Source organism: Lemur catta, chromosome 5, assembly GCF_020740605.2.
Source record: "Lemur catta isolate mLemCat1 chromosome 5, mLemCat1.pri, whole genome shotgun sequence".
Lineage (NCBI taxonomy): Eukaryota > Metazoa > Chordata > Mammalia > Primates > Lemuridae > Lemur > Lemur catta.
This window is the reverse complement of record NC_059132.1, coordinates 1,140,569-1,167,154: the sequence shown is the minus strand read 5'-3', so window position 1 is coordinate 1,167,154 and position 26,586 is coordinate 1,140,569. Positions and strand designations below refer to the sequence as shown.

Below are 26,586 nucleotides of genomic sequence, written 5' to 3'. Positions count from 1 at the left end.
TTTGAAAACAGAAACCAGTTCTCAGGTCATAATTTAGTGTGTATGCAGAATGTATCCCGCTACAAGGTTAGAGGAAACACTGGTTAGTGGTAACAATACCATGATCTTATTCAGAAACTCTTCATAAACTTAAAGTATCTCCAAAACAATAACATTGCTTAAATTCTTGTTAATCACATGTTCTTTTGGCAAACATTGATTACCAGACACTGTACTGGGTAGCCTTAAGAAATTCAACGTGGGCCGGGCACGGTGGCTCACGCCTGTAATCCTAGCACTCTGGGAGGCCGAGGCGGGTGGATTGTTTGAGCTCAGGAGTTCGAGACCAGCCTGGGCAAGAGCGAGACCCCGTCTCTACTAAAAATAGAAAGAAATTATCTGGCCAACTAAAATATATATATAGAAAAAATTAGCCGGGCATGGTGGCGCATGCCTGTAGTCCCAGCTACTGGGGAGGCTGAGGCAGTAGGATCGCTTAAGCCCAGGAGTTTGAGGTTGCTGTGAGCTAGGCTGATGCCACGGCACTCACTGTAGCCCGGGCAACAAAGCGAGACTCTATCTCAAAAAAAAAAAAAAAAAAAAAAAAAAAGAAATTCAACGTGGACATTGAGAAATTTTGATTTAACAAGTTTCAAATTTTATTTTTTTTAATTTTATTGTACCCTTTTTTTTTTTTGAAACAGGATCTCGCTCTGTCTCCCAGGCTGGAGTTCAGTGGCCTGATCATAGCTCACTGCAGTCTCAAACTCCTGGGCTCAAGCGATCCTCCTGCCTCAGCCTCCCAAGTAGCTGGGACTACAAGCCTGTGTTGCCACGCCCAGCTAATTTTAAAATTTTTTGGTAGAGATGGGGTCTTGCTATTGCCCAGGCTGGTCTTGAACTCCTGGCCTCAAGCATTCCTCCTGCCTTGGCCTCCCAAAGTGCTAGGATTACAAGTGTGAGCCACCATGCCCAGCCTCAAAAATTATTTTTTAATTGACACATAATTATATATATTTATAGGGTAGATAGTGATGTTTCAATACATGCAATGTATAGAGATCAGATGAGGATAATTAGCATATCCATCTTCTCAAACATTTATCATTTCTTTGTGGTAGTAACATTCAGTATCCTCTCTTCTAGCTATTCGAAAATATATATTATTGTTAACTATAGTCGTCCTATAGTGGTATAAAACACTAGAACTTATTCCTCCTATTTAGCTGTCATTTTGTGTCTTAAAGGACTGTTTTTTGCATAGGAGGGGCAACTCCTCTGGTCGTTCCAGACCTTGCTCTCTCCCTGTTCACAGCTTCCAGCTTATGGAAAACTCTCCTACATGTTTGTAGGGCATGGAGAGAAGAAATAGTGCTGCCTCTGCGCCCCCTGTCCCTCCTCCCCAGCTGGGTGTTGGGGCTGTAGTGTGTTTGCTTTGATGGATCGTGCCACTAAGGCACTCCTGTAGGAAACCTGTCGCGGCCTGTGTTGGCAGGACCCTGCCCAGGACATCGTCCATCTTAGCATCTGGTGAAGACCCTCAAGAGAAATCTCTTTTAGAGCTAAACAGGCCTGATGGGCTGTTTCACCCCTCGAGTGTCGCAGAGTTGGGTAAAACCGTGTGCTTTTCATCCTGCTTTGGCTGATGGACGGGAAAGTCTGATGCTGCTCACTGACAGTCTGTTCCTCGGTGGGTCACCATTTCCTAGTTCCTTTCTTCTTTGGTCCCAAATCATATTGTTGTTATTTTCTGTCTTAATCTTTTCTAGTACATCACTTTGACTCTGTTTTTAAAACAAGGTAGTATCCAGATAAATAGGGACCTCGGGTAGCCTGAGCCTGACAGGGGCAGTTCACTGAGCTCGGAAGCCACAGCCCCAACCTAGAGCAGGCGGGGACACACTGTCACTATCTCAATCTCTGGTTCTTAAGCTGTTCCATTTGCAAAGCAAATCAGGCTTCAGTCCTCCTTCGGAAGCTGAACAAATGTGTGGGAAAATGATTATGAAGAGGCTACTTCAAAAAGAACCTGTTTCCTCTCAGCATTTATCTTGGGCTTCCTGTGACCCAACCTTCAAGTTACTTTTATCAGCGTTATCAGAACATCAGATTGTCTTAACCAAACAGGTTTATGGCTGTGACTAAAGAATGTGACAGATCAGAGGTTCTTCTGCATCTGTTTCCCTCCCCCATCCCTTTTCGGAGGGCTGGGGAAATTTTAGTTTTTAATCAAAGGCTTTATTTCTCCAGTGGTACAAAGCAATTTATCTGGGACTTTACAACTGAATACAATATTTCTCAGAGTTGATACCAATCTTAGCAAGAGGATATTGCCTAACCCAACCCTGACAATAGCAGAGTCATTACAGAAATACTGTGTTGGCCTTGATTTCTCTTCCACCATGGGTTATGCTGCTCAGTCATCCGTCATCCCGCCGTGAGCGTGTCTCTCCCGAGCCTGGAGCCGCTCACGCTGCATGTGTGCGTCTCTTCTGTGTTTGCTGCGTACCTGTGCCGTGCTGGGTGGAGTGTCCTTGCGGAACTCGGCCTCCTTCTAGAAGGAGAGGCGGCCGTGTACATGGAGAGTGACCGCAGCATGCCGAGGGCTGCGGTCAAGGCAGGTGCGTGGTGAGCTGCCACATGGCATTCCGCCCTTGCGGCCAGCGTGGCACCTGGCCCGCGTCTGCCTGCCCAGACGTTCAGAAAAGGCTGCTTCCGACGGGAAGTGCTGCGGGGTGAGGTCTCAAAGCAGTTCAGCAAGCGGGGACGGAGCAATGTTGTGTGTGCACGCCGTGTGCATGCCGTGTGCACGCCGTGTGCATTGGTGGTTGGCTGGAGCGGGCAAAAGGGTGGAGCCGTACGAGCCTGAAAGGGACAGGGGTGGGCCAGAACCCTCTCGTGGAAGAGTTTTCTGGAAGCAGCGAGAAGCCATGGAAGCATTTTAAGTGGGTCACTCGATGTTTGTGTTTCATAAGAACAACTGCTGGGAAGATTGCGAAGGACCGGAGGGGAGGGAGCAAGCCCTGGCGGCTGCGAGAGCCGGTGACGTACACGCCTGTGTCCTGGGGGCTGAGACGGTCGTCCGCCCTCCCGGCCGGTTCTCTGGCTCGCGGTGGCTGGACTGAGGGGGCAAACGTGTCTCGCCTTCTCTTCACTCCCGTCGCCTAGGAGGTACCTAGGTGTGCAGTGAAGACACAAAACATGAAAACACAGTGTCTGGTTCAGCCCTGGCTGACAGGAAGTAAGAGGCAGCAGACAGCTTGGGGACTGAGTTGGACTGGGAAGAAGTTGACAGGAAGGCCGTGTCACTTGAGAGAGCCAAGGAGAGAATGTCCGGTGCTTACGGGCAAAAAGCCGATCTAGGAGATGCTGGGCGTGGCAGCTGGCTGGGGGTGTTAGGGGTCCACCTGGGAATGGAACTCCCACTGGAGCTGATAAACCGAACCTAGAGATCAGCCCCATGAGTGGACAAAGCGCCCGCCTGGCCCTGAGCAGCAGCTGGGAGGGGTCGGGAGGCCAGGCCGGGCCTTGCTCCGGGAGAAGGGCGTTCGCTGTGCTTAATGGAGAGGCTCCCCGTGCTCAGGTGAGCTGGCCGCCCTGAGGAGCCGACTGAGGACACGTGCAGGAGAGTAAAGAAAAGCAGACGCAGGCCCCAGGGCGCGGCCAGACCCCCCCGGCAGCAGGGGCCTCTGTGGCATTTCTGTCAGGGGCAGCTTTTCTAGCTGTGGCCCAGGGACGGCTCAGTAAGAGACACAGCCATGGATTTGGGCCGAATGGGGCTTTTCCCCATTCATTTGCCCAGTAAATATTCCCCACCAGGGGCCAGTTAGGGGTGGAGGTAGCTGACAGCCAGGAGGGTGCGGTTGGCCTTTGCTGTCAATGTCACTGTCCCATGTGCAGAGAAGAGGCCTGTCCCCTGGAGCTGTGGCTGAGTCTCCTAAATGAGTGTGCTTAAATGACAACACTTTAACTTTCACTTAATCCTGAAGGTTTTTACTCACTCTCGTGTATCCTCCTTGATTCGTGCTCTCGCATTCTTTCGGCAAATTCGAAGGCTTATTGTTGGATCTTTCCATCTAGAGCCCAGAACTACCTATCGGGGACCAAATGGGAATGTCGGTTGCACCCCGACCAGCCAAGCTTACCCCGTGACAAACCCACCTAGAGCCTGCACCTGTCCTTTCTACAGCCTGGTCCACGTCTTGCTCCTGACAGCCTTTCTGTGGCCATCCTGGCCTCCTGCACAAACTGGGACCCACCTGTCACATCCTGTCACAGACGGAGGCTCACATTAGCCGTCGAATGCAAATGAGTCTCGATCAAAGAAGAAAGGAAATTAAAATTTTCAGAGCACATCTTCTCCGATTGGCCTCAGAAGCCTCCATGACTCTCTTAGTTCCTTAGTGCCCTGGGCATGCTGGTATTTCATGTGGGCAGGGTGAAACTGGCTGTGGTCAGGGTGAGACTTTAAGCTTTTGATTTATTCCCTTATTTTGAAAGGGTTAAAAAGATGTTACATATTTTGGTGTAATTTTAGTACCAGTATTAATTTTTGTCACCTGCAAGTAAGTGATGATGAAAAGGGTGCTTGCTCAGTCACGGTCACGAGACCCATGTTCCTGCAGAGAATGTCTTCAAAAGGCAAGTTTCGATGACCTGACACTTGGTTTTGGTTTGTTCCTTCTTAAATTTCTTTAAAAGCTTTATTGAGATAGAATCCACATACTATAAAATTCATCTTTTAAGGTGTACAATTCAGTGGTTTTTAGTGTTTTCATAGAACTGTGTGTTCATCACCACTGTCTGGTGTCAGAACATTGTCATCTCCCCCAAGAGAAACCCCGTCCCCTCCACCAGTCGCCGCCTGTTGCTCCCAACCCCCAGCCTCTAGCAACCGATGTTCTGTTTTTGCCTTTCTGGAAGCTTCTGTTCTGGATGTTTCCTGTGAGCAGAATCACACCCTCTGTGAGCGGCTGTGTCTGGCTTCTCTCGATTACATGATATTTCCAAGGTTCATCCGTGTTGTGGTGTGTGTCACGCTTCCTTTCTTTTTATTGCCACATGATATTCCACCATGTGGGTGTGCCACGTTTCGTTTATCCATCCATTCATCACTTTGGACATTTGGGTCGTGTCTGCTTGTTTGCTATTGTGAATAATGTTGCGATGAACATGTGCATGTGGAGGTTTTTGTGTGGACGTGTGTTTTCAGTTCCCTGGGGCACACACCTAGGATTGGGGTTTCTGGGTCATAAACTACGTTTCACTTTTTGAGGAACTGCCAAGCCGTTCTCCACGGTGGCCGTGCCGTTTCCCAACCACACTAGCAATGGACGAGGATTCCAGTTTTTCCACATCTTCACCAACAATTACTGTCCTTCTAAGTTTATTCTTTAATTTTAAGAAACACTTTCATGCACGTGGTGACACAGCGACGCAGCCGTCGGAAGCCCAGTCTCCGGCCCACCTCCTCTGCCCGAGCTCCATTCCTGGCAAACTGTCTTCCCTTCCTCGTCTGCGATTTTTCCAGTGGCTACCATCATAATTCCAAAGGTTTCTGAATTCATTCATTATTAGTTTTTTCCTTCACTTTTTGTTACAAAACTGTCAAATATGTATAAAAGTAGAATAGTACAGTCAACCCCCAGGTACCTGTCCCCAGCTACAACAATCAGTTCATGAGCACTATTCCTACCTGTATTTTGATTTATCAACTTTAAATATTATATATTGGTTTCCCTATTGAAAAATGAGAGTTTATGTAATTTACACTACTGCTTCCAAGTTATTTATTTATTTTTATTTTTAATTTAATTTAGGTTTTAGAGACAAGGTCTTGCTCTGTCACCGAGGCTGGAGGGCAGTGGCACAATCATAGCTCACTGCAGCCTCGAACTCCTGGCCTCAAGTGAGCCTCCTGCCTCGGCCTCCCAAGTAGCTGGGAAAACAAGTACGAGCCACAGTGCCCAGCTTCTAAATTTTTTATAGCAAATTATTTTTAGTTCTATTACCAGTACAATTTTGAGTAAATACTTAGATTTCTTGTTCTTGTTGCATGAACCTTAGTATTGTTTAACTGACGCCTTCTCCGTGTGGGCTGCGGGTGTCGGTGCCTTGCTCTCCTTCTCTACCTCTGTTTTACCTCCCAGCCGTTGCCAGCCGCACCTTTCGTGGTGTCAGGCCAATGGCACTGCCAGTCTGTTCTCCGACCATAATTAAGTCTTCTGTGCTTTGTCTGTTGGTTGGTTCTAGCACTAATCAAGGGAATTTACACTGCAGAACCATGCAGTGTGCGAGGGTTATTTTTTCTGCAGATGCAATGTAGCAATCCTTGTGTCAATGGGAGAAGAATGTTGTAAGCATCCAGGTGATACCTTTTCTATTCAGAAATACACAGGAGGGTTGGGAGGACTCAGGAACCCGAACCCTCTTACTTATCGTTTACGTCTTGTGCGTCACGTCCCCGACTGGAGAGGGAAGTTCTTTCCCGTTATGCTCCTACCGCATTTATAGTCTCTCAGTGAATTGAATTGGTTTCCCTGAAAGTTGCAAACCATAACTTCATTTGTCAAGTAAACATAGCCGATACCATTAAATGCCATTGCTGTTCGAGTCTACATATACTTTATTTTATGATGAATTATAAATATATAAATATTTTTAAAATAAAGCTATTAAAAACTCATAAATTAAAATATTCAGCTCCGACACTTTGCATATTTCTCTTTCATGATGGTCTTTAGCCTTTCCAAGAAGTCTTTCAGGGTACTCTGCTTGGCTCCAGGCACAGGACAGAGGCTCTGCAAGAGAAACATTGCGTCAGCGTGCACGGGTCAGCGTGTGAGCTTCGCCGTCATGCCCGTCTGCTCGAGCGAGCCTGCGCTGGCACCTGCCACCCGAACAACTGTCATTCAGGGCCTCCAGTCTAGCTTGACGGGGAGTGTGACGCTGCCGCAAGGCCGGCAGGATTTGCCTGTTTTTGCTACACACTACTTACGCTTCTAGAAACGGTCACTGCACCACCATTGCCAGTCTGCCTGCAGGGGTCACAGCCGGGTGCTGCTCAGAGCGGGGACACGAGGTGCAGGCTCAGCCCTGCCGTGTGGCCGCCTGGGCTGCTGTGTGATTGTGTGTGTCGCCCTCCTGCCCATACGCAGCAGCCCCACCGCCCGGGGCCCTGACGGTGGACACATGCCAGACCCTGACCTCCAGGTCTCAGCACAGGGCTCATCAATTGCATTGCTTGGGGCAAACTGCTTAATTGATAAAAGCTTCAATTTCTTCCTCTGTGAGTGGGGACGGTCGTTTGCCTCTTTGCCTACTTCACACTATGAGAGGATTAGCGGGGGGAGCGTGTGTCGAGTCCGGTCCCTGTTCTTACCTCACCTTGTAAGTGAGACAGTGGCCCAGCAGGGGTGGATGTCCTCGCTTTCCACCAAAGCCGTTTCCTCCACTCAGTGTCAGACAGCGTCACCTGGCTGCAGGGACGTCTGCCCTCTAACGAGCCTCTTTCCTGTATGGTGAGTTCTCCCTTCTCTGCAAGGTCACCCCGCTGGTTGGTGACATGCGGGGTGTGTGTCCACCTTCAGAGAACGGCCCTCGCCCACAGCTGCCCGGCAGCTGCGCGGTTTCTCCACAGTCTCACAGCGACACACCACAAGGGTTTTCTGTTCTCGCTGGACAAGTCCCCTGTCCCCACCTGGCCTCTAGTGAGTGCTGGGCTCGGCTTTGTTCCCTGCCCCCGATGCCACCAGCGTCTCCCACGACTTCTGTCATGCTGAGCCCAGTGGCCCTACTCAGTCTTTGCCTCTCCTGACCTTGCAGGACGTTGGACACAGGCGGTCACTTCCTGCTCAAGAGTGTCTTCCCTGCTCTGGGGCACCACACGCCCTCCAGTGCCAGCGACGTCCCCGGCTGCTACTTCTCAGCCTCCTTGGTGGACCCTCCCCTTCCTGACTTGCATGGTTGCAGGGCCCCTAGGCTCAGGCCTTGGTCTTGCCCTTTCTCTGTCATTGAGACTTTAAATAGCATCTGTCTGCGGACTCTCCGTTCCCTACTGCACGTTCTGACCTCTCCCCTGAGACCCAGGCTTTTCTAGCACCTTCTAGGCATCTCCACTTGGCTGTGCGGCAGGCACCCCACGCTCACTGTGGGCAGAACCGAACCTGGATCTCCTGCTCAGCCCCCAGCCCGGTCTGTGTCTGTGAACCGTGCGACCACCCCACAGGGGTTTGGGCAGGAACCAAGAGGTCACCTTTTACTCCTCTGTCTCTCCCCCCTCACAACCAATCTGTCTGCAGATCCTTCTGTCCCTATTTCTAGTTATGTCCCAAGTCTCACCATCTCCACAGCCCCCACGCTGCCCGGGCCCCGCCGTCTCCAGCCCAGTGAGCTGTGGGAGCCGCCCGGCAGGACACCTGGCCTCTGTGCTTCCGTGCAGCCTGTCGGCCTGGCAGCGGCCAGAGCGATCATTTCACATCACCGACATCATGTCCTAGTCTTGGCCCTGCCAAAGCTCTGCAGGCGTTTCCCGCCATGCTTGGGGCGGAATCCAAAGCCTCATGTGACCCGATCTCCTAGGAAAACCCCCCTCTGCTCACTCTGGTCCAGCCCCCGGGCTTCCTGCTGAGCTCTGGACACATGAGCTCATTCCACCTCAGGGCCTTGGTCAGCTGTTCCTTCTGTCTGGAATGTTCTTTCCCCAGTTGGTCATTGGCTTCTCCCTCAATTCAAATACCCGCTCAGATAATGTCACCAACTCCTAAGTCAGCCCCCTCCCCTGTGACCTTTACGTTCTTCCTATGGTTTTCTTCCTAGCACTTACTGCCACGGGACATCAGACTGCATGCGTGTTTTCCTAACTCCCCCAGTGGAATGTTCCACAAGAGCATTCCACTCCGCCTGCCTGTCCCCAGCGCTTGGCACTTGTAGAGCTTCAGCCAGTGCTTGTTGAATGAATGTGTTGATTAATCAAGGGTACGACAGCTCATGAGGAGGAATTTTTTCTTTTGAGAGACAAGATCTCACTCTGTCACCCAGGCTGGAGTGCCGCATGTGATCATATCTCACTGCAGCCTCAAAATCCTGGCCTCAAGCGATCCTCCCACCTCAGCCTCCCAAAGTGCTGGGATGACGGGTGTGAGCCGCGGCGCCCGGCCGAGGAGGAACGTTCAGAAGCGAGGCTGCCGTGTGTGAGGATGGGCTGTCGGCTTACCGCGTGTGCCATGCTGCAGAGGTTCCTGTCCAGTCCTTTCAGGAGTCTGACCACGTGCTGGTGGCTGTGGAACCGCTGTGGTGCGGCTGCGCCCCTGCAGACCTCGTTCTGGTGGTGGCCGTAGAATTGCCGCAGCGCCGTGGCGGCCCTGCAGAGGATTTCGTTCTCAGATGTGTTCTAGAAAGAGAAATGCCACAGATAGCCACGTGCTCACTCTACTCTAGACGAAGGAGGACAAACGGAGAAGGCGAGTTTGCCCAGGTGTCCCACGGAGGAGGGTGCCGGTCACAGCCGCTGAGCTCTGCACACAGCTCCCGCTCACCTGCAAACGCAGCAGCCTCTCCCCAGAGCCGCCCCGTCCCTTCCCCTGGGAGGGCTGTGCTGAAAGGGGCCCTGAAGGAGGTGACCCCACTAGGTAAGCGGCAGAGTGGGGACGTGCAGGACCATCTGTCCCTGCAGCCCATGTCTTTGTCTTTACTCCACCTGGGCTGTTCTTTCATGGCAGGTGCCCACCCCAGCTTACTCGGATTCTGCTTTCATTCCTACAAGGCTGTAAAACCCAGGATTCCCTGGAAATCCCTCATGCTTCGGCCTGAACACCACTGCCGTGGGCACACTCGCCGCCCGGCCCTCCCATGGGAGAGAGCGGCGTGTGCAGAGGTCACGGTGCACGTGAGAAGACAAGGCATTTCCCCACACGGCAAGAGGTAGGTGCTGGGTCAGGGCAGGCATTCCCAGAGTCCGGCCTGGGGAGATCAGGGCAGGCTTCTGGGAGAGGGTGCCGTGGAGCGGGGCCTTGGAGAGGGCCCTTTGGCCTCGAGTGTGCGCAGGCAGAGCCTCCTTGAATGCTCGCAGCTCGGATGTGGGCTGGCCACGTGGCTCTTCCTAGGAGTGCTGGCCTTAGCAGGGGGCATGCCCAAGCGGGGAGACGGCTCTTGTTGGGGACTAGGCCCCCTCCTGTTCCACTGAAGCACAGAGGCAGAAGCTGGAGGGCGGGCTCAGCTTGAGGCGGCTCTTTATCCAGTTCAGATAAAGAAAGCTGCCTCCAGCCTCTGCCAGGACACGCGCTAGGCCCCTGCTGCACGGTGGCACCGTGACTTATCAATCCCCTGGCGGCGAGTTTTGCTTCTGTAAATAATGTGGCTTTTAGTAATCTGTGTAAATCTCTGTGCTCATCTCTTATGTATGCAGGCTAGATTCTAGAAGGGCACTTCATATTTAAGGTTTTTCTGGGAAGATCTAGACTGAGGCACCCGAATCCCAGCCCACAGGAACCTCCCCCTTCCCCCTGCGGGGCTCGATGTCCCCAGGGCAGAGCCGGTGGAAGGACGTTTACTTAATGAACTGCCGAGAGTCACTCGTGGGCCCTGATTTCAGTTGGAAATTGAAGAGCAGCGTCAGCATCTCTGGGCTCTGGCTGTCAAGAAACCTCCCACCCATCACCGCACCCCCCTGGGCTCTGGCTGAGTCCAGGTCGGGGGGCAGGGGCGGTCAGCAGGCCGCAGCCACCCCTGAGTCGGAGGTGGGCAGAACCAGGATGCTGTAGAGGAACAGTGAGGCCAGGAAGGTCCAGAGAGGAGCCTCTTTGCTTATCTTCCCACCAAAACCGAGTGAGACTTTCTGAAGCGTTCGGTTGGAGCATAGAAATTAGACTGCCTCTTAGTTTTGACCAGTATGTGGCCACATAGGAAAAGCCAGCTAAAGATATTAGTCAAAGGACTTTCCAAAGGTAATTAGGATAAAACAGGAATTGAAAAGAGTTGGCATCTAATGGAAAAACTTTAAAAGAACTAATTCTAAAGGCAGTTTTAGTTAAAGGCCTTCAACTCTTAGTTCCACTGTTATCACAGCAAAGGGATGCCCCTCCGTCCCACCAGCTTCCTGCCCGGCTGCTTCCCTCGCCTGTCTGGCCTCTGCTGCCGGGAGTGTCTGGCAGTGGCCCTGGCCGAGCCCGGCTCAGAGCCGCGCGGGGACCTAGCACGGCTGCCCCAGCTGGGACAGCGCCAGCAGGACTGGCTGCTCACGGTCCTGAACGCGGCTGGCCAAGAACCGGCCAGACTCTGGCACAGTCCCTGCCGCAGAAGGGATCTCCCAAGTAGCCCCTTCTGGACACTCCCGCGAGGGACAGACCTCCTGGTGTGGCCTCTGATCAGCGCTGTGACATCTGACAGTAACACTTTCCACTGACGCCAGAGCTGGTTCCAGTCGCCCTTCACATCACCTTCTAATCACTGTCCTGTCTTCCAGTGTGGAAACTGGGGTGCGAAGGGGCATGAGGACTCGCCAAAGGCCACAGCCAGTTAACAGCGGGACTGGGGCTGACGTCGTGGGCAGCCCCACTTCCAGCCCTGGCGCCTCCTCCAGGGCAGGTCCTGGCGGCTGGTCCCCTCCCTCGGCTTTGTCAGAGCCCAGAGCAGCCCAGGGCTCGGCTTCTGGCAGGAACCGCCTGGGCTGGAAGGGCTTGGAGGTGTTGTGTGTGTGTATATATATGAATTGTACATGCGTGTGCATGTGTGTGCGTGTGCATGTACTTGTCCTTCAGAACCTCTCCCTGTGTCAGACTCCTGGGACGATCGCCAATGCAATGAGACAATGCAGATGGAGGCCTGGAGCAGGGAGGGCCCTGGTGGAGTGCGACCTGCCCGACCCACGGGGCCCCGCTCCCGGCCCGGGCAGCCCCTCTAGCTCGCGTGGAAAGCGGGTAGTTAGGAGACCACTGGTGACTGAGGCTTTGGGGCTTTCATTCTCAGTCGTGTGTTTCCATGAAAACAGGAACTGAAGTGCACAGAGCTATCGACATGGCTGCAGTCATGTGTTTGTCAGAGAAAACGCACTATCAGCTGTCACATCTATCTCCTCCCACTGCAGGTGGGGGTGGGGCACGGGAGCAGAAAGGCAGATGCCCAGGCAGCCGGGGGTGGGGGTGTCGGCCGCTGTCCCGTGGGGCAGCTCTGGACCCAGCGGGAGGGGAGTTGGGTGGGACAGAGCAAGCCAGGGGTCTCCCGACCGACCGCCAGGCCTGGAGCCCATGAGCCGTTAGGTGACCAGGCTGTGGGAGAGGAGGGGCTCTGGCGACACCTTTTCTGTTGCCGTGGGAAGTCTCTTAGACAAAATGAAAGCTCCTACAACCTGTAATCTCAATATCTGCTTTTGTGAGAGTATTTGCTTTTTCAGAAATGTATGGGCCAGAAAGATTCTCTGATTCAACAGGCACCTGTTGACTGTCTCCTACATGCCAGGCGCTATGCCAGACGCTGGGCAGAACCCTGGAGGGCTTTTCTTCACCCGGGATCTGCATTAGGATCACAAAGTCTAAGCTTTCTATTACACATCTTCTAATCAAGTGAAACCAGAAACATCACATCATGCTTAGGAATAAAGATCAGAATCCTCATGCTTTGAAAACATTTAACGTATCATAGTCCATTTGTGCTTGTTTCCCATTAAACAAGTCTCATGGCTGTCCCCTCCCGCGTCACCCATCGCCCACCAGGCCACCGGATGGCTTCTTACCTTGGGGGCAGCAAAGACGTCTGCCACGGTCAGGTTGGTGCACGGAGTCTGGGCCCAGGCAGGAACAGGAGAGCAAGAGACAGAGTGAACCTCTCGCTGGACACACGGACCCTCCATGGGCCTCTCTCTCTCCCTCCCACTGAGGAGCCTCCCGCACTCCCTGGGGAAGGGGCGTCGGGAGCAGTCACTGCGCTGCCGCCAGCGGCCGGTACCAACTCCAGCTTCCCTAGCTGCTTGATGCTCTTCTCACGGTCTAGACAAACCCGCAGCACCCCCAGATCGTCTGGAGAGATGGTGCCAGATAGGGGCTCACCTTGCTCTCTGTGAGGATGTTGGCAGCCTTGATGCTCTCGGTTAGGACGACGCCGCATCTGTGTCCCCGGACCAAGTTGGTGGCACATGCTAGTAGGCAGAACAGAGGAGGGATCACTTGGGAGGTGAGACCCATTAATAGATCCCTGTTTGCAGTGACAACCTGAGACAATTAGTTTATCAGGAGAGGCTAACAATGCAATTCTGACAAAGATATCTCTATATATAGATTTAAAATTGCTGAAACCAAAGGAAAATGAGTTTACATTGGAAATTTTCATTACCCCAGATTGTCAGCTGTTTGGGGCCAATCAGCACCTCGCTTCCAGGAGAAAAAGTGCCTCACAGAAACAGGTAAAATGTTCCTGTGAAATCAGACCAATAGGAAAATGAAACCTTTTTTTAAAATTAACTACAAAGTTTCAGCATAGGAAATTACACCATAATTTGCTCTTCAGATTAATCTTATCAGCTCGGGGGTTGCTGCTGGCTTTTGCTCTGCATAGAAGAAAGAGGCCTCAGGTGTCCGAATCTGTTCTTGCTCAGGCCTCCCGGGGAAAGACAGAGTAATATCAAGAAAGTTCGACTTGAATGGTATTTTAACCTGGCTTCTCCCAAGTGCGCGTGGCATCTCGGCACCTCTCCTGTCGTGGATGACTGTCTCCTGTCCTGGCACTGGGACGTGACGTTCTTGCCAGTTGAGGTCTCTGGGGAAAGACAGATGACATCAGGTCGGGCCTAGTTGGGGTCCCAGCAGGTTCATGTGGTCTTTACCCTTTTCCCAGGAGGCCCTCGGCCAGGTGTGTCTGTGCTGGGGTTTCAGGAATGGCCACTTTTTATCCACTGCGCCCCCGGCCCTCTAGGAATGACCACTTTTTAAAATGGAACCTAAGGCCGGGCACGGCGGCTCACGCCTGTAATCCCAGCACTCCGGGAGGCTGAGGTGGGAGGATCGCTTGAGGCCAGGATTTCAAGCCCAGCTTGAGCAAGAGTGAGACCCTGTCTTTCTGAAAAATAGAAAACTTAGCCCAGCGTGGTGGTGTGCACCTGTAGCCAATTGCTTGAGCCCAGGAGTTTGAGGTTGCAGTGAGCTATGATGACGCCACGGCACTCTAGCCCCGACAACAAAGCAAGACTCTGTCTCAAAAAAAAAAAAAGAACCTAAACGTATCCTCAGCTAATTAGGAAAAAGAGCCACAGTCTTACCGGTTCTCTTGTCAATGCCCCGTCACCCACCCTGGGTTTTCGTCTGGTGCGTGTGGACCCGGTGAGGGGCTCCTTGCCGCACCCCAGCAGTGGCCGTGAGGACCCCACCCCCCACGCAGACGCCGGGCCCCCGTGCACACACCCCCGCCCTCCAGAGGACGGCCCCGCGTGCCCTCCGCCCTCCTCTGCTGGTCCCTCCCTTGGTTCTCAGCCTCCTCTCCCTGCTGACTTCCTCTGGAAGATCATCTAGACCTGTGTGTGGCTAAGGTGGTTCACCCTTTCGGATCTATCTTCTTATCCAGATTTTTTTTTTTTTTTTTTTTTTTTTTTTTTTTTTTGAGACAGAGTCTCACTTTGTTGCCCGGGCTACAGTGAGTGCCGTGGCATCAGCCTAGCTCACAGCAACCTCAAACTCCTGGGCTTAAGCGATCCTACTGCCTCAGCCTCCCGAGTAGCTGGGACTACAGGCATGAGCCACCATGCCCGGCTAATTTTTTTTGTATATATATTTTTAGTTGGCCAGATAATTTCTTTCTATTTTTAGTAGAGACGGGGTCTCACTCTTGCTCAGGCTGGTCTCGAACTCCTGACCTCGAGCGATCCACCCGCCTCGGCCTCCCAGAGTGCTAGGATTACAGGCGTGAGCCACCGCGCCCGGCCTCCAGATTATTTTAATTGGTGAATAAAAATTGTGTATATTTATGGCATATGACATATTTTGAAATACGTATACATTGTGGAATCGCTAAATCAAGCAAATTAACATATACAGTCCCTCACATATTCACCGTTTCTTTGTGATGAGAACGCTTAAAATCTACTCAGTGACTGTTGAGTGTACAATCCATTGTTACCAACTGTCGTCACCACGTTGCACGATAGGTCTCTAGTGCTCACTCCTCCCGTCTCACTGACCTTTCGAGCGCTGTGACCAACATCCCCCAGCTGCACCTCTCAGCCCCGGCGAGCGGCTGCTCCTGTCTCCTCTGTGCGTCCGACTGTCTCGATGCCACGTGGGAGTGAGATCGGGCAGCTTGGTTGTTTTCACTTAGCAGCGTCTTCCAGGCTCATCGAAGTTGCTGCAAATGGCACGAGTTCCTTCTCTTTCAAGGCTGAGTGGCATTCCATTGTGTGTAGACAGCTTTGGGTCTTAGAACAGTGTCTCAGAGTCTGTGAGGGAGGGAGTCCGGGCCACTGCGTCAGGAAGGTCCGTAGACCGTGTTTATGATCCTTCCACGGGGACTGTGCGGTGGGGCCACCAAACTCCGCGTCGTGATTCCTGACACCGAACTGCCTGGCGCCGAGCCAGACCTCATGAGTCAGGGGCACAGTGTCCCGCAAGACACAAGACGGCCCTCACTTCAGACACCAGCCACCATTCCAGCGGTCCCCGGTCCGCCATCACTTCTGACCAACTGGCTACAAACTTGGGAGTTTCCACTACCCCTTAGGTTCAGTAATTCACTAGGATGACTCACGGAACTCAGGAAAGTACTATATGTGAGGTCACAGTTGTATCATAGCAAAGGATACAAATCTGAACTGCCAAAGACGAGACACCGGGGGTCCCAGACACTCTTTAGGACCCTCCATGGTCTTGTCCCTGTGGGTCACCCTCTCAAACCAGGGAGACCCCCCAAGCTTTGGTGTTCAGAGATTTTAATTGTAGTTTCATCTGTAGGCACAGTTGGTTGGTCACTCGGTTGAACTCTTCTTCCAGACCCCCTTCCTGGAGGCCAGGCTGATGTCACAGTAACTCAGGGGCAGGGCCAGCCCCCACCCGGGGTCATCGTGTTAGCAGAAACTGTCTAGGGCCCAGCCCAGCACGAATCCCTTCTCGGGCATAAACCATCAGGGCCCACCACGACTAACAAAGGATTTGGGGGCTGCCTCCTAGGAGCCCGTGACAAAGACCAGCCACATTCTTTATTTCAAAGGTTGGCGGCTGGCTGGGCCTCCCAAGAGCCAGGACAGAGGCCAGACCTGCCTTTGGGTAAAGTGGCTTCTTCGCTCCAGGGACTGGGAGAGATTTATGAGAGGAGCAGACAGTTCCTTCCGGGACAGGTTGAGGACTCGGATCTGGACTGACTGTCACGTGGAGGAAAGCGGAGCAGAGGGACACGGGAGTGAGCTTGTCGGGAGCGCGGGTGGCTGGAGGATTCTCGGCCCGTGGGGGATGCGGGAGAGGGGAGGGGAGGGGCAGGTTCCTCAGGTCTCCGGGCGGAACAGCCGTCCGTGGATTCGGGACGTGTTTTTCTGAGCACTCGCCAAGGGCCAGGCCCTGGGCCTGAGGCTCCGGGGGCAAAGACGATGAGTCAGGACAGGAATGTTGTGTGGGAACCTTCAGCTCAGAAGCAGAATACAGCTTGTATCATTTGTCTCGATGTTGAGTGAGGCCAAGGAAAAAAGGATAAACTTTCTAGAACATCAGAGAGTGACCAGAACGACTCCTCAGAGGGCAGAAGGAGAAGACAGGCTGTCCTACCTCGCAGGGACCGCACCAGGGCAGCGGTGCGTGTGGCTGGCGGGGCAGACATCAGGCAGGTGCCTGCACTGCTAGGGACAGAGGGGGAAGGCAGCAGCCACCGTCACAGCCACCTGAAGGGGCCTCCGAGCCTGCAGGAGTCACGAACGGTGTCTGGGTGGGTTGAGGCCGGCACCACAGTTTAGGGGGGAGCTGAAGACTCCGCCAGGCCCTGGCTGTGTCTGTCCCAGACCCCTCCTTTGCCCCTGCCCCTCCCTGGCTCAGGAGCTTTTCATTCAGGCCCAGGAACATGGCGGCTGTGAGCACTGGGCTTTGGAGTCCAGCAAACAAGCCACTGGCCAGCTCTGTGACCGTGGGCAGATCCCTGACTCTCTCTGGTCTCAGTTTCCTCATCTGTGAAATGGGAGTGATGTGGCTCTTCCTTGATGGAAATCCTGTAGGGAGCAAGTGAGAGATTCTGGAAAGTGCTTGGCACACCCCCCACAAAAGATGTCTGTCACGAGAGGCTGCACAGCACGGGGTGGCCGGAGATGGGACTGGGGGCCCAGGCCGAGTCAGGCTGCTCTGCGTCCTTGCTGTGTCTCCTGGGCCGGCCCTCAGCCTGATCCGCAACATGGGGGTGGTGGCTGTGCCTGTCTCACGAGGTTGTCCTGAGGGATAGGTAAGTTTCAGTTTTATCTAGGGAGTGCCCTGGAAGTGACAGCACTGTCACCGTTATTAATACTAGTTATATCTGTGGTTCATCGAGTGCCTGTGATCCTTAATCCATAGGCAAAGCCCAGTCTGGGCGGGGCGGTGGCGGCTGTGCCGGGTGGGTTCCCCGCGTGTCCCTGCTGGACGTGTCCTTTCAGCCTTCGCGCTGCTGCCCTTGTTTCGGGCGAGTCACCAACCCTCCTCCGTGTGTCTGGATTCGCGGCAGGGAACAGGCCGCGGGGGGAGCCGCAGTCAGAGGGTTTCACGCAGGAGACGAGGGTGGGGTCAGGCCCCCGACTCGCCCGGGACTCTGAGAGCCGCCCCAGTCTGCAGTGCGGGGACCCCCAGGTGCTGCCCCCGCTGCCAGCGCCGCGAGGGAACCCGGGCCCCCGCCCTGCACAGCTCCCGGCCCGCGGCCCCTTGCAGAAGCTGGAGTCCCTCTCTGAGCGTCAGAAACGCGGATGTTCCTGCCTGCAGCGTCGGGGGCCCAGAGAAAGGGGTGGAGGCGGCAGCCGGACGAGCCCCGTGGCCTCTGGGCCTGAGCCAGGGGGATGAGGGCAGGCGCGCGTCCCTGGACTGAGCTACGAGCACCCGGTGACATTGGGCGGCGGCCTCCGAGGGCAGTGGGGGCAGGTGCCAGGCGGAGGGGCCGGCGAGGTGGGGCCGGTTTGGGGGCAGCTGCCGGGCGGGGCTGGTCGCTGCACTCGGGCTCGGGGTCCGCGGCTCGGCCTTCAGGCGCTCCCACGCGCGTGACCCCGCACGCCCCAGACCCCCGCCCGCAGCCGCGGCCGTCCGTGTCTGGTCTCTCGGTGCGAAGCCTCGTGCGGGCGGAGCGAGACGGAGTCGGCCCTGAGCTGCTGGTTGCTGAGTCTGAGCGGCGGATGCCTGCGAGTCATTCTTGTGTATGTTTGACATTTTCCGTAACTAAAGATCTAAAAAACTGAAGTGCACAGCGAATTTAAGTATATTTAATATTTATATAATACCCGTGCTTGCATAATATAGTTCTATTTATCATCTGCGTGTTGCATGACAGTTATGTGACATGTACACTGAGTGTGCACCGAGACACACGCATCACGCACGCGCCGGTGGCATCTGGCCCCACCCCGCCCTGCACTGTCGTGCGCGTCGCCCCCCCCATTTCCGCAGGAGCCGCGGAGCCGCTCCCCCCTCGCGAACGTGACTCGGGTCAGGTCGCTCGTCCCACGCGGAGTGAATCCCGTCCGCCCCGCCAGGCTCCCCCCGCAGCGCCCCCCGCCCGGTTTCCCTCTCGGCACCAACACCGGCACCCCGTGCGCTGCGTGTTCCCGTTGGTTCCGCGTCCCCCCCAGAAGCGCCCTTGCTCTGCTTAGCGGGTCCCCAGCAGCCAGAACAGGGCCTGGCACCTAGTAAAGGCCTCGATCGATGCTGATGAGCGAGTGGAGCTCCCGGTCGCAGAGGGGCGAGGGGACTTGGCCTGAGTGACCACGGCAGAAGTCGGGGACACAGCCCAGGCTCGAAGCCAGGGCTGCTGTTCCCCAGCCCGGACAGGGCCGGGAGGGCCCAGCGCAGGCTCCGCGGGGCGGAGGGAGCCTCGGCGGGCAGGTGGGTGTGGACTGCGGCTTCTCCGAGCTTATGTGGGCTGCCGGCTTTTCGTGCCTTCGAGAAACCGGTGGAAGGTCCCTCTCCCAAGACAGGCAGACCTGCCGGGGCATCTGCAGGAATTCTCCGCCTGTCCCCAGGCATTGGTGTCACTTAAACCTCAGAGACAGGCTGGCAGCCCAGTCCTTCCCGTCTCAGGCCCACCCGTATCCCTGCCCGGCCTGCAGGCCCGGCTAGGTGAAGCCCCCCAGGAATGGGGAGCCTGCCCTCCCCTCTGGCCGTGCAGGTTCTGATCAGCCCAAGTGGGCCCAGCCCGGGGGAGGGGGTGCTGGACCTCCCGCCCAGGCCCCCCCTGTTCCCTAACTGCTCCCCCCAGAGAGCTGGCCCCCCGGGGAGGACGTGGGCCAAGCGGAGGGTGCTGGCGCTGCCCACCCTGGGGGCACTGCAGGGCCCATCCCCCGCCCCAGCCTTGCAGCTCTCCCCACGCACCAGACATGGATTCCATGGGGTTTTTTTTGCTTCTTTAAAATTAAATTTGTCTTTGTCCCCTGTTGGAAAATGAATGTGTGCCCGTCATAGGAAGTGTGGGGGACAGATCAGAAGAGGAGAGTGGACGAGTGAGAAATCGCTCTCTCAGACATGCCACCAGCCCAGCAGGGCACCGCGGACCCTCGGGCCAGCAGTGTGGTCCAGGCCGCCGGGCTGCGTCTGCAGGGGGTGCCGTGGCCGGCTCAGGCCTTCCTCCCCCAAGGGCTTCAGGAAGGGTGTCCAGGCCCGAGCACTTGTCCACGGTGATGCAGAGAGCACAGCTGACAGAAGTCCCTACGTTTAATTTCGGTGCCTGCGTCACCTCTGACCACACAGCAACGTCTGCCCGGCGCAGGGGCTGGGGGCGTTTCTGAAGGAGCCTGTGAGGTCACTTTCCATGAGAGAAGGCGCCGTGGAGGGGAAGGGAGAGAGCGCAACAGAAAGTGAGGTCGTAAGTAGAAAATTGCTTCTGGGATTTCAACTGGCTTCGTCATGGGGCCCTCCCTTGCTGCCGAGAAATCAGTTGATCTGGGAAAGTTCGTTGCAAACCATGGCCCTGCTGCTCTGGGGTGGAGCCGAGAACGCATGAAGATAATGGGCTGAGTGGGCGTGGGTGGGAGAGTGACTGGCTCCAGCCGCGGGTCCTGCAGCAGGGGGCTCTGCAGCACCCTCCGCCCGCTCGGCCAGGCCTCCTGGGGGCAGCAGCAGCGGGAGGGAGGGGTGGTTTGGTCTGCTGCAATGGACCAGCCAGATGAAGGTCGTGGAAGACACCTCCCGTGACCATAATGCGAAGTGCCGGGCTGACGTGGGCGAGTGCCGGCCCTGAGCTGTGCCACGGTCACAGGGAGTGAGGTGTGAGCTCGTCCTGGGCCTGCTCCTTCCCGGGGGCCTTGGAGAAACCCCTGAAGTGGCCTGAAGTGTGTGCTGACTCCTCTTCTCAGCAGCACACTGAGGTGTTTGGTGCCAGGCTCACCGGAAACTCTCGGGTCTCGCTTCTCGGTTGAGCTCAGCCCCTCTTCCAGCGAAACCTGCCGGCCGGGGTTCCCGGGGCCGAGGGGCTCCCCGCGGGCCACACCAGCCTCTCCTCCCACTCAGCGCAGGCCTGTTGCCTCCGAGCCCTCCCCTCCGGCCTGCTCAGGCTGCCTGTGTAGGAAGGAAGGTGGGCCCTGTGGTCAGAGAAAACCCCCGGCAAATACCCTGGGGGTCCGTCCCCAGGGCGGCTCCGGCAGCAGCAGCTGACACCCCTGTTTGCCGGCTGCTTCTCTTCCTTTCTCTCTTTCCTGGCTGGGCCCCCTCCCCGTCAGAAGCTGGGCCCCCTCCCCACAGAAGCTGATCTGGCTTCTGTGGCTCTGCAGGGTGTCTCCTGGCCCTGGGGGCCCTGTCCTCTCCCACTCACCACACAGCGACCACAGGGCCCCGCCGGGGGCAGTCTCAGAGGTGCAAGGAACAGGGGCTGCAGGCTGAGGACGTGGGGAGCTGTGGACACCTAGTGGCTGCACCTGCACCTGCCATTGGGCTGTCCTGAATGCATCCTGGGGACAATCCTGAGGGACCCTCCCCACACCAGCCTCTATTCTGGGCTTTGTCCTGGGAGATTCATGCAGAATTCCACTGGGAAAGTTTCTGTCTTCTTTTTGGATAGACGGGCCAATTCTTTTGCTGGGTGGAGGGGACATGGGTCAAAGATGACGCTACCAGAGGATGGATCTGCTTTTTAAATTCTGCTTTAAAAAATCATTACTCATCCATGAATGTCCTCCTGGCCATAAAATCCTAGACCCTGGATGGAGAGGATGCTGAGGCCCTGACTCCCACCCTGCTCTCCCACCCTCCCAGGAAGCCATTCTGGGGTCACCTGCAGAGGGGAGGACAGCAGCCCCCCCACAGCACCCCCCATAGCGTAACGAGTCCTTTCCGGGGCTCGCCTTGCGTGCAGGTGGTATCCTGGTCGTCACTAGCCCAGGTGGCCAGTGCAGGGCCGGGCCACAGGTGGTCCTTAGCCAACATAGCAGGACTTAACAGGTCTGCCACCCCCTCGCCACCACGGAGAGCCAGTCCTGTCCCCTGCCCTGGACGGCCCGTGGGAGACTCAGCTGCTGTCCCCTCGCCCCTCGGTCTTCCCTTCTCTGGGCCGAGCATTCCCATGCCCTGGGCCGTCTGTCGGGTGCCTCCGCCCTTGCCTCTCCCTGGCTGGAAGAGGGCAGGAGCCGACCCAGGTCCTGAGCAGCCGGCAGGGTCATCAGCCCCCGGCCGTGTCTCTGCTGCTGTCTGGGTGACACACCGCTGTGAGCTCTTGCTCACATGGGCAGCTGGCTTCATTGACTTCTGAGTGTCACCCGGGATGCTCCCGCAGAGCTCTGGGCTCCCCCGGGAGGGCAGCCCACGCCGACCCACCACCCACTGCAAAGGCGTCCTGTCCTCTGGAGCCACCTCTACTCTGGGCACCTCCCGAAGAGTCACAGTGGAGCCACTGCTGACGGGTATGCGAGGGCCTGCCAGGCCTGGCGGCCAGCTGCTGGCCGGGGCCAGGGTGAAGCTACAAGACCTGCTCTGAGGAGCCAGGGTCCAGCTGGGTCCAGCCAGGGTCCAGCCGGGTTCAGCCAGGGTCCAGCCATGGCCCACCAGGGTCCAGCAGGGTCCCACCAAGGTCCAGCGAGGGTCCAGCTGGGTTGAGCCAGGGTCCAGCCATGGCCCACCAGGGTCCAGCAGGGTCCAGCCGGGTTCAGCCATGTCCCACCAGGGTCCAGCAGGGTCCAGCCATGTCCCACCAGGGTCCAGCCATGGCCCACCAGGGTCCAGCAGGGTCCAGCCATGTCCCACCAGGGTCCACCAGGGTCCAGCAGGGTCCAGCCATGTCCCACCAGGGTCCAGCCATGGCCCACCAGGGTCCAGCTGGGTCCAGCCATGTCTCACCAGGGTCCAGCAGGGTCCAGCCATGGCCCACCATGGTCCACCAGGGTCCAGCAGGGTTCAGCCATGTCCCACCAGGGTCCAGCCATGTCCCACCAGGGTCCAGCAGGGTCCAGCCATGGCCCACCAGGGTCCAGCCGGGTTCAGCAGGGCCATTTGGCCTCTGCTCTCCACTCCAGATTCTCCACAGTCTAGAGGCCCCAGGCAGTGACATCCCTTTGTCCACAGAGGGGGTGACAAGCACTCCCTGAAGATGAGCCATGTCCAGAAGTGGACTGGGCTGTCCCAGAAAGTAGGAGTTGAGCTCCCTGTTGGGGTTGGGGGCTGCCCAGGTTGGTGACAGTCTCAGAAATCATGTGTCCAGGCCAGATGACATTTGGACAGAAAGAGGCAGGGAGGTTGAGTGTGCGGGCTCTGGAACTGGAGTGAGTTTTGGGTCCAAACCCTGGCCTCACTCCTAACCAGTGACCTGGGCAAGGCACCTGTGTGCTCTGAGCCCGAGTCCCCACCTGCCCGCCGGGCTGTGAGGGAGCCACGCAAGTGTGGTGGCGCCAGGCACAACCGCCCAACCCTCCGAGCTGCCGCCATGAGACCACTTCTTAGGTCTCCGCCCACTCCAGACGCCCTCCCCGAACCCCGACACCCAGGCCCCAGCTTCCCTCCTCGCTGGGTGGCGGGCAGGGGGCTTCCTCCAGCTCACTGCCCACCCCGGGGGCTTGCTGCCTCTCGGCCCAGGTCTTGTCCCTCCCCGCCCCTCCTCCGACCCGCATGCCCCCCGCATGCCCCCCGCAGAGCTCCCCAGACGGAGACCACAGACCTGTGTCCCCAAAGGCCCAAGGAAAAGGCAAACACGATCAGGCTTGTTTGTCACCGTCTTTATTTCTGGCTTCAGTTTGACACAGTGAAACAGTTTGTTCAATGACCACACACACCAGTGTTGTAGGATGCCTTCTATATATTATTAACTCTCTGCTAAGATATTTAATACTTAACTTTAAATACAAAGGAAAATAATAAATTACTCCTTGGCTGGGGGCTGGCTGCCGGCTGGCAGACAGGAGGGGCTGCTCTGGCCCCCTCTCCTGTCCTCTGCCTCGGGGGAGGCCCCAGGGCCCGTGAGGTAGCAGAACTTTGTGCACAGTACTTATTCCAGGGAGCCCTAGTGCCACCGCGGTAGTGCTGGGCTCCGAGTGCCGGCAGCAGCAGCCTCCCCGTGCCTGACACTGACAAACACGCATTTAAATAACACACAATAATAAATAACCACGAGGACACGTGCCTGGGCTGCTCCCGCCGCGGTGGCCCGTGTGACGCGGGTGCCCGGCGAGGGCGGCACCTGCCGTAATGCTAGCGCGTCCCAGGTCCCGGGCAGCGCGGGTGCGGGGCACGTCCTCCACCCGCCGCAGGCTGAGGTCCCAGCTAAGACACTCTCCCCTCCCTGCCCCTCCTCCCACCTCCCCCAGAAGGTCCGGACACCTGAAAGAAAAGTCAATCTACAAGCTAAGTCGTCAGGGCCGGCCCTGCTTTTCAGCTTTCAGTTGAACTTGCCACGGTGAAAAAGTTTCCTTAAATGTCTGAGCAGGTCCTTCACGAACTGGGCCACTTCAATCTTGGTGTCTCGGGTGTACGAGCCGGGGACCTGCTGCAGGACAGAGAGGCCGACACGTCAGGGGACGCCAGAGGCGAGGACGACCGCACCTGCCAGGGGCTTCCCAGGGACTGTCTCACGGAATCCTCCCCAAGTCCCCAGGAGGGGGGTACTTGTATTTTACAGATGTGGAAACTGAGGCTCGGGTAGGAGGCGGGGGCTCTCGAGCCCAGGTCCTGCAAATCCCAAAGGCCACGTCCCTGCTGCCGCAGTGGCCCCAGCCCTGGTGCACACACACCTCGGGAGCCCCTGGGGGAGCCCAGGGCGGCAGGAGCGGACTGGGGGCATTTTGGGGGGAGCCTCACCCCAGCCGAGGGCTTGTGCGTGCAGAGGCCTCTCAGCATCCGCTGGGTCTTCTGGATGGCGCCACAGCCAGACACGTTCGTCAGGGACTCCAGGGCCCCACAGTACTGCGGAGGGACCAGCGAGCGTCAGCCCTGCGCTGGCAGCTCCCGTCAGTGAGTTTACGGGAAGGCCGGCACAGGTGGTCCGGGGACTTGGGGAGGCCCAGATTGTGAGGGGCTGGGGGGAGCCCTTGAAGCTTTCTTGGAACCCCCAGATGTGCGAGGCAAGATCAGAGGAGCCCAAGGCCCACAGCCTCTGCCGCCCCCTGCCCCGCCCCCGGCCCTTACCACTCCCGAGGTCAGGTTGAGGCTCCACACCATGCTGCCGTTGCAGAGGGGCGTCTGCGGGGGCAGAGGGACAGTGAGCAGGGGGCCCGCGAGGGCCGCAGCCTGCCCAGCCGGCCCAGGCCCCACAGGCCTCCCGGGCTAGCTTAGTGGCAGGCCTGGCCGCCCCCACCACTCCGGAGCGTCATGCCCGGCTCTGCACAGCAGGGGAGGAGTGGGGACCCCCTGTACGGGGTCTGGGAGCTGAGAGAGAAACTGAGTGACACCACAGGGAAGGGTGAGCCTCGTGTGCGCCTTGCCTTGGCCAGGGCAGGAGGACGGGGCCCCGCGGGAAGGGCCAGGGCGGGGTGGTCTGGGCTGCCGTTGACCAGGACGGATCAGATGGGCCGTGGGGGGGCTGGCATGCTAAAGGCCCTGCCTTCTGCAGGGGGACACTGCGGCTAGGAGCGGGGACACCCTGGGTCAGCCAGGTCCGGTTTGAATCTGGCCTCTATTGGTGACTCTCCCTGAACCTTAGTCAGCAGAGTGGGGTCATCGTCGCTGCCTCGGGAGGGGTGGGCAGTGATGAAGTGACAGGTAAGCACCCAGCACCCGGGTGGCACATGCTCAGTGCTGGGGAAGCGTGAGCTGCTACCAGTGGGGGGAGGAGCTGGCTTGACCGAGTCCTGCCGTAAGAACGGGCTTAACTAAGATGCTGTTACTGTGTTCAGAATCCAGTTGACAGGTGCCACGTGGTTCTAGGAGGGTGCCGGCCTTTCCCTGCTTTCCTCTGTTCGCCAGTGGCTGAGCAGCCCCAGGCAGTGACAGGCAGGGCCAGACCGGGCAGCAGGTGCCCCTGGGGGCTCTGCCAACCCCTCTGTAGGTCCCTCTCTATTGCGGCACCCCCGCCCGGCTCCTCTCCCTCGTGGGTGGGCCTGGCCCCCAGTCCGTGGGGTTTCTTTCTGACCCACAGGCAGGGGTCCCTTAGGAGCTGAGAGTCACCCGCCCTGGCACCCTCGGAGCCGGGACCCTGGCCAGCTGACACTCACCTTCTGGTTCTGAGTGATGTTGACCAGCTCCTCGATGAGCTCCCTGAGGTTCGTGGAGGGAGGCACGGGGCCTGGGGAGGCGAGGCCGCCAAGGCAGGTGAGAGCGATGACCATGGTCAACCACAGCGCCATGGGGCCCGGAGCCAGCACAGGAGGGTAGAGGAGCAGACGCGTAGGCCGGCCTGAGCTGAGCGGCTTGTGGCCTTGGCCTCTTGCGGCAGCTTTTATAGGCTGAGTGGTGACGCCTGACACCCTGGTCTCTGCTTTTTCGGGCACTATCTAGAAACCACATCTTTACTCATCTTGATTTTACTTTGTGGAAAATCCAGCGTCGCGCAAAGGAAGAGTTTGATTTCTTGTGGACGTGTTGACAAGGGTCTGGGGCCGAGTTTCCAGACCTGGATGGGCTTAGTTAGTCGCAGGGGCAGCCCGGAGGGCATCCCGGCATCAGCAGTTGCCGGTCTGAGCGCCAGCAGCTGTGCCTGGTGATCACCTGGACGGCTGAGCTCCTGTCCTCAGGTCCCTTTGGGTCACTGCAGTGCTGGGCGAAGTCTCACTGGCACTGCGGCTGTGACCATAGTCTACCAGCTGTGGGAATTTGGGGGTTTTATTTTTTCCATGAACTGGCCTCTTAAATTACCATCGTAATACTTGCTTTGGATACAAAATTCAAACAAGATAAAAGGAGAAGCGTAAGGTTCACTTTTGGCCTAATTCCTCCTCGCCCCCGCCGTGGGAGGGAGTATGAAAGCTCAGATGCCCACGTCTCCACTGAAAGATCCAGCCATGTTCACAGACCCTCCCGGGAACTTTATTTATTTATTTATTTATTTATTTATTTACTTTAAGAGATGAGG

At 56.7% G+C, this 26,586-nt stretch overlaps 3 protein-coding genes across 4 annotated transcripts in view; 1 reads left to right on the top strand and 2 right to left on the bottom strand.

Annotated features, from left to right (window-relative positions):
* KIF3A (kinesin family member 3A) overlaps nt 1-10,016 on the top strand; it is a 48,886-nt gene extending 38,870 nt beyond the window's left edge. Inside the window, exon 18 of the mRNA XM_045550759.1 lies at nt 9,743-10,016. Coding sequence (XP_045406715.1) covers nt 9,743-9,749 — 7 coding nt within the window. The 3' untranslated portion in view covers nt 9,750-10,016. The remainder of the gene's footprint in view (nt 1-9,742) is intronic.
* IL4 (interleukin 4) lies at nt 6,678-13,154 on the bottom strand. Of its 2 annotated transcripts, XM_045550763.1 has the most exons (4): nt 13,020-13,154; nt 12,707-12,754; nt 9,194-9,370; nt 6,678-6,779 (listed from the first exon to the last, which is right to left on the bottom strand). In XM_045550763.1, the coding sequence occupies exons 1-4, from the start codon at nt 13,152-13,154 to the stop codon at nt 6,678-6,680; spliced, it is 462 nt and encodes a 153-aa protein (XP_045406719.1). The 2 variants fall into 2 exon arrangements, with proteins under 2 accessions (XP_045406719.1, XP_045406720.1); XM_045550764.1 differs by lacking the exon at nt 12,707-12,754.
* Nucleotides 13,155-23,958: 10,804 nt separating this feature from the next.
* IL13 (interleukin 13) lies at nt 23,959-26,169 on the bottom strand. The gene is made up of 5 exons (XM_045552533.1): nt 26,128-26,169; nt 25,730-25,960; nt 24,705-24,758; nt 24,378-24,482; nt 23,959-24,066 (listed from the first exon to the last, which is right to left on the bottom strand). Exons 1-5 carry the CDS (start codon nt 26,167-26,169, stop codon nt 23,959-23,961), a joined length of 540 nt encoding a protein of 179 aa, XP_045408489.1.
* Nucleotides 26,170-26,586: the final 417 nt, after the last annotated feature.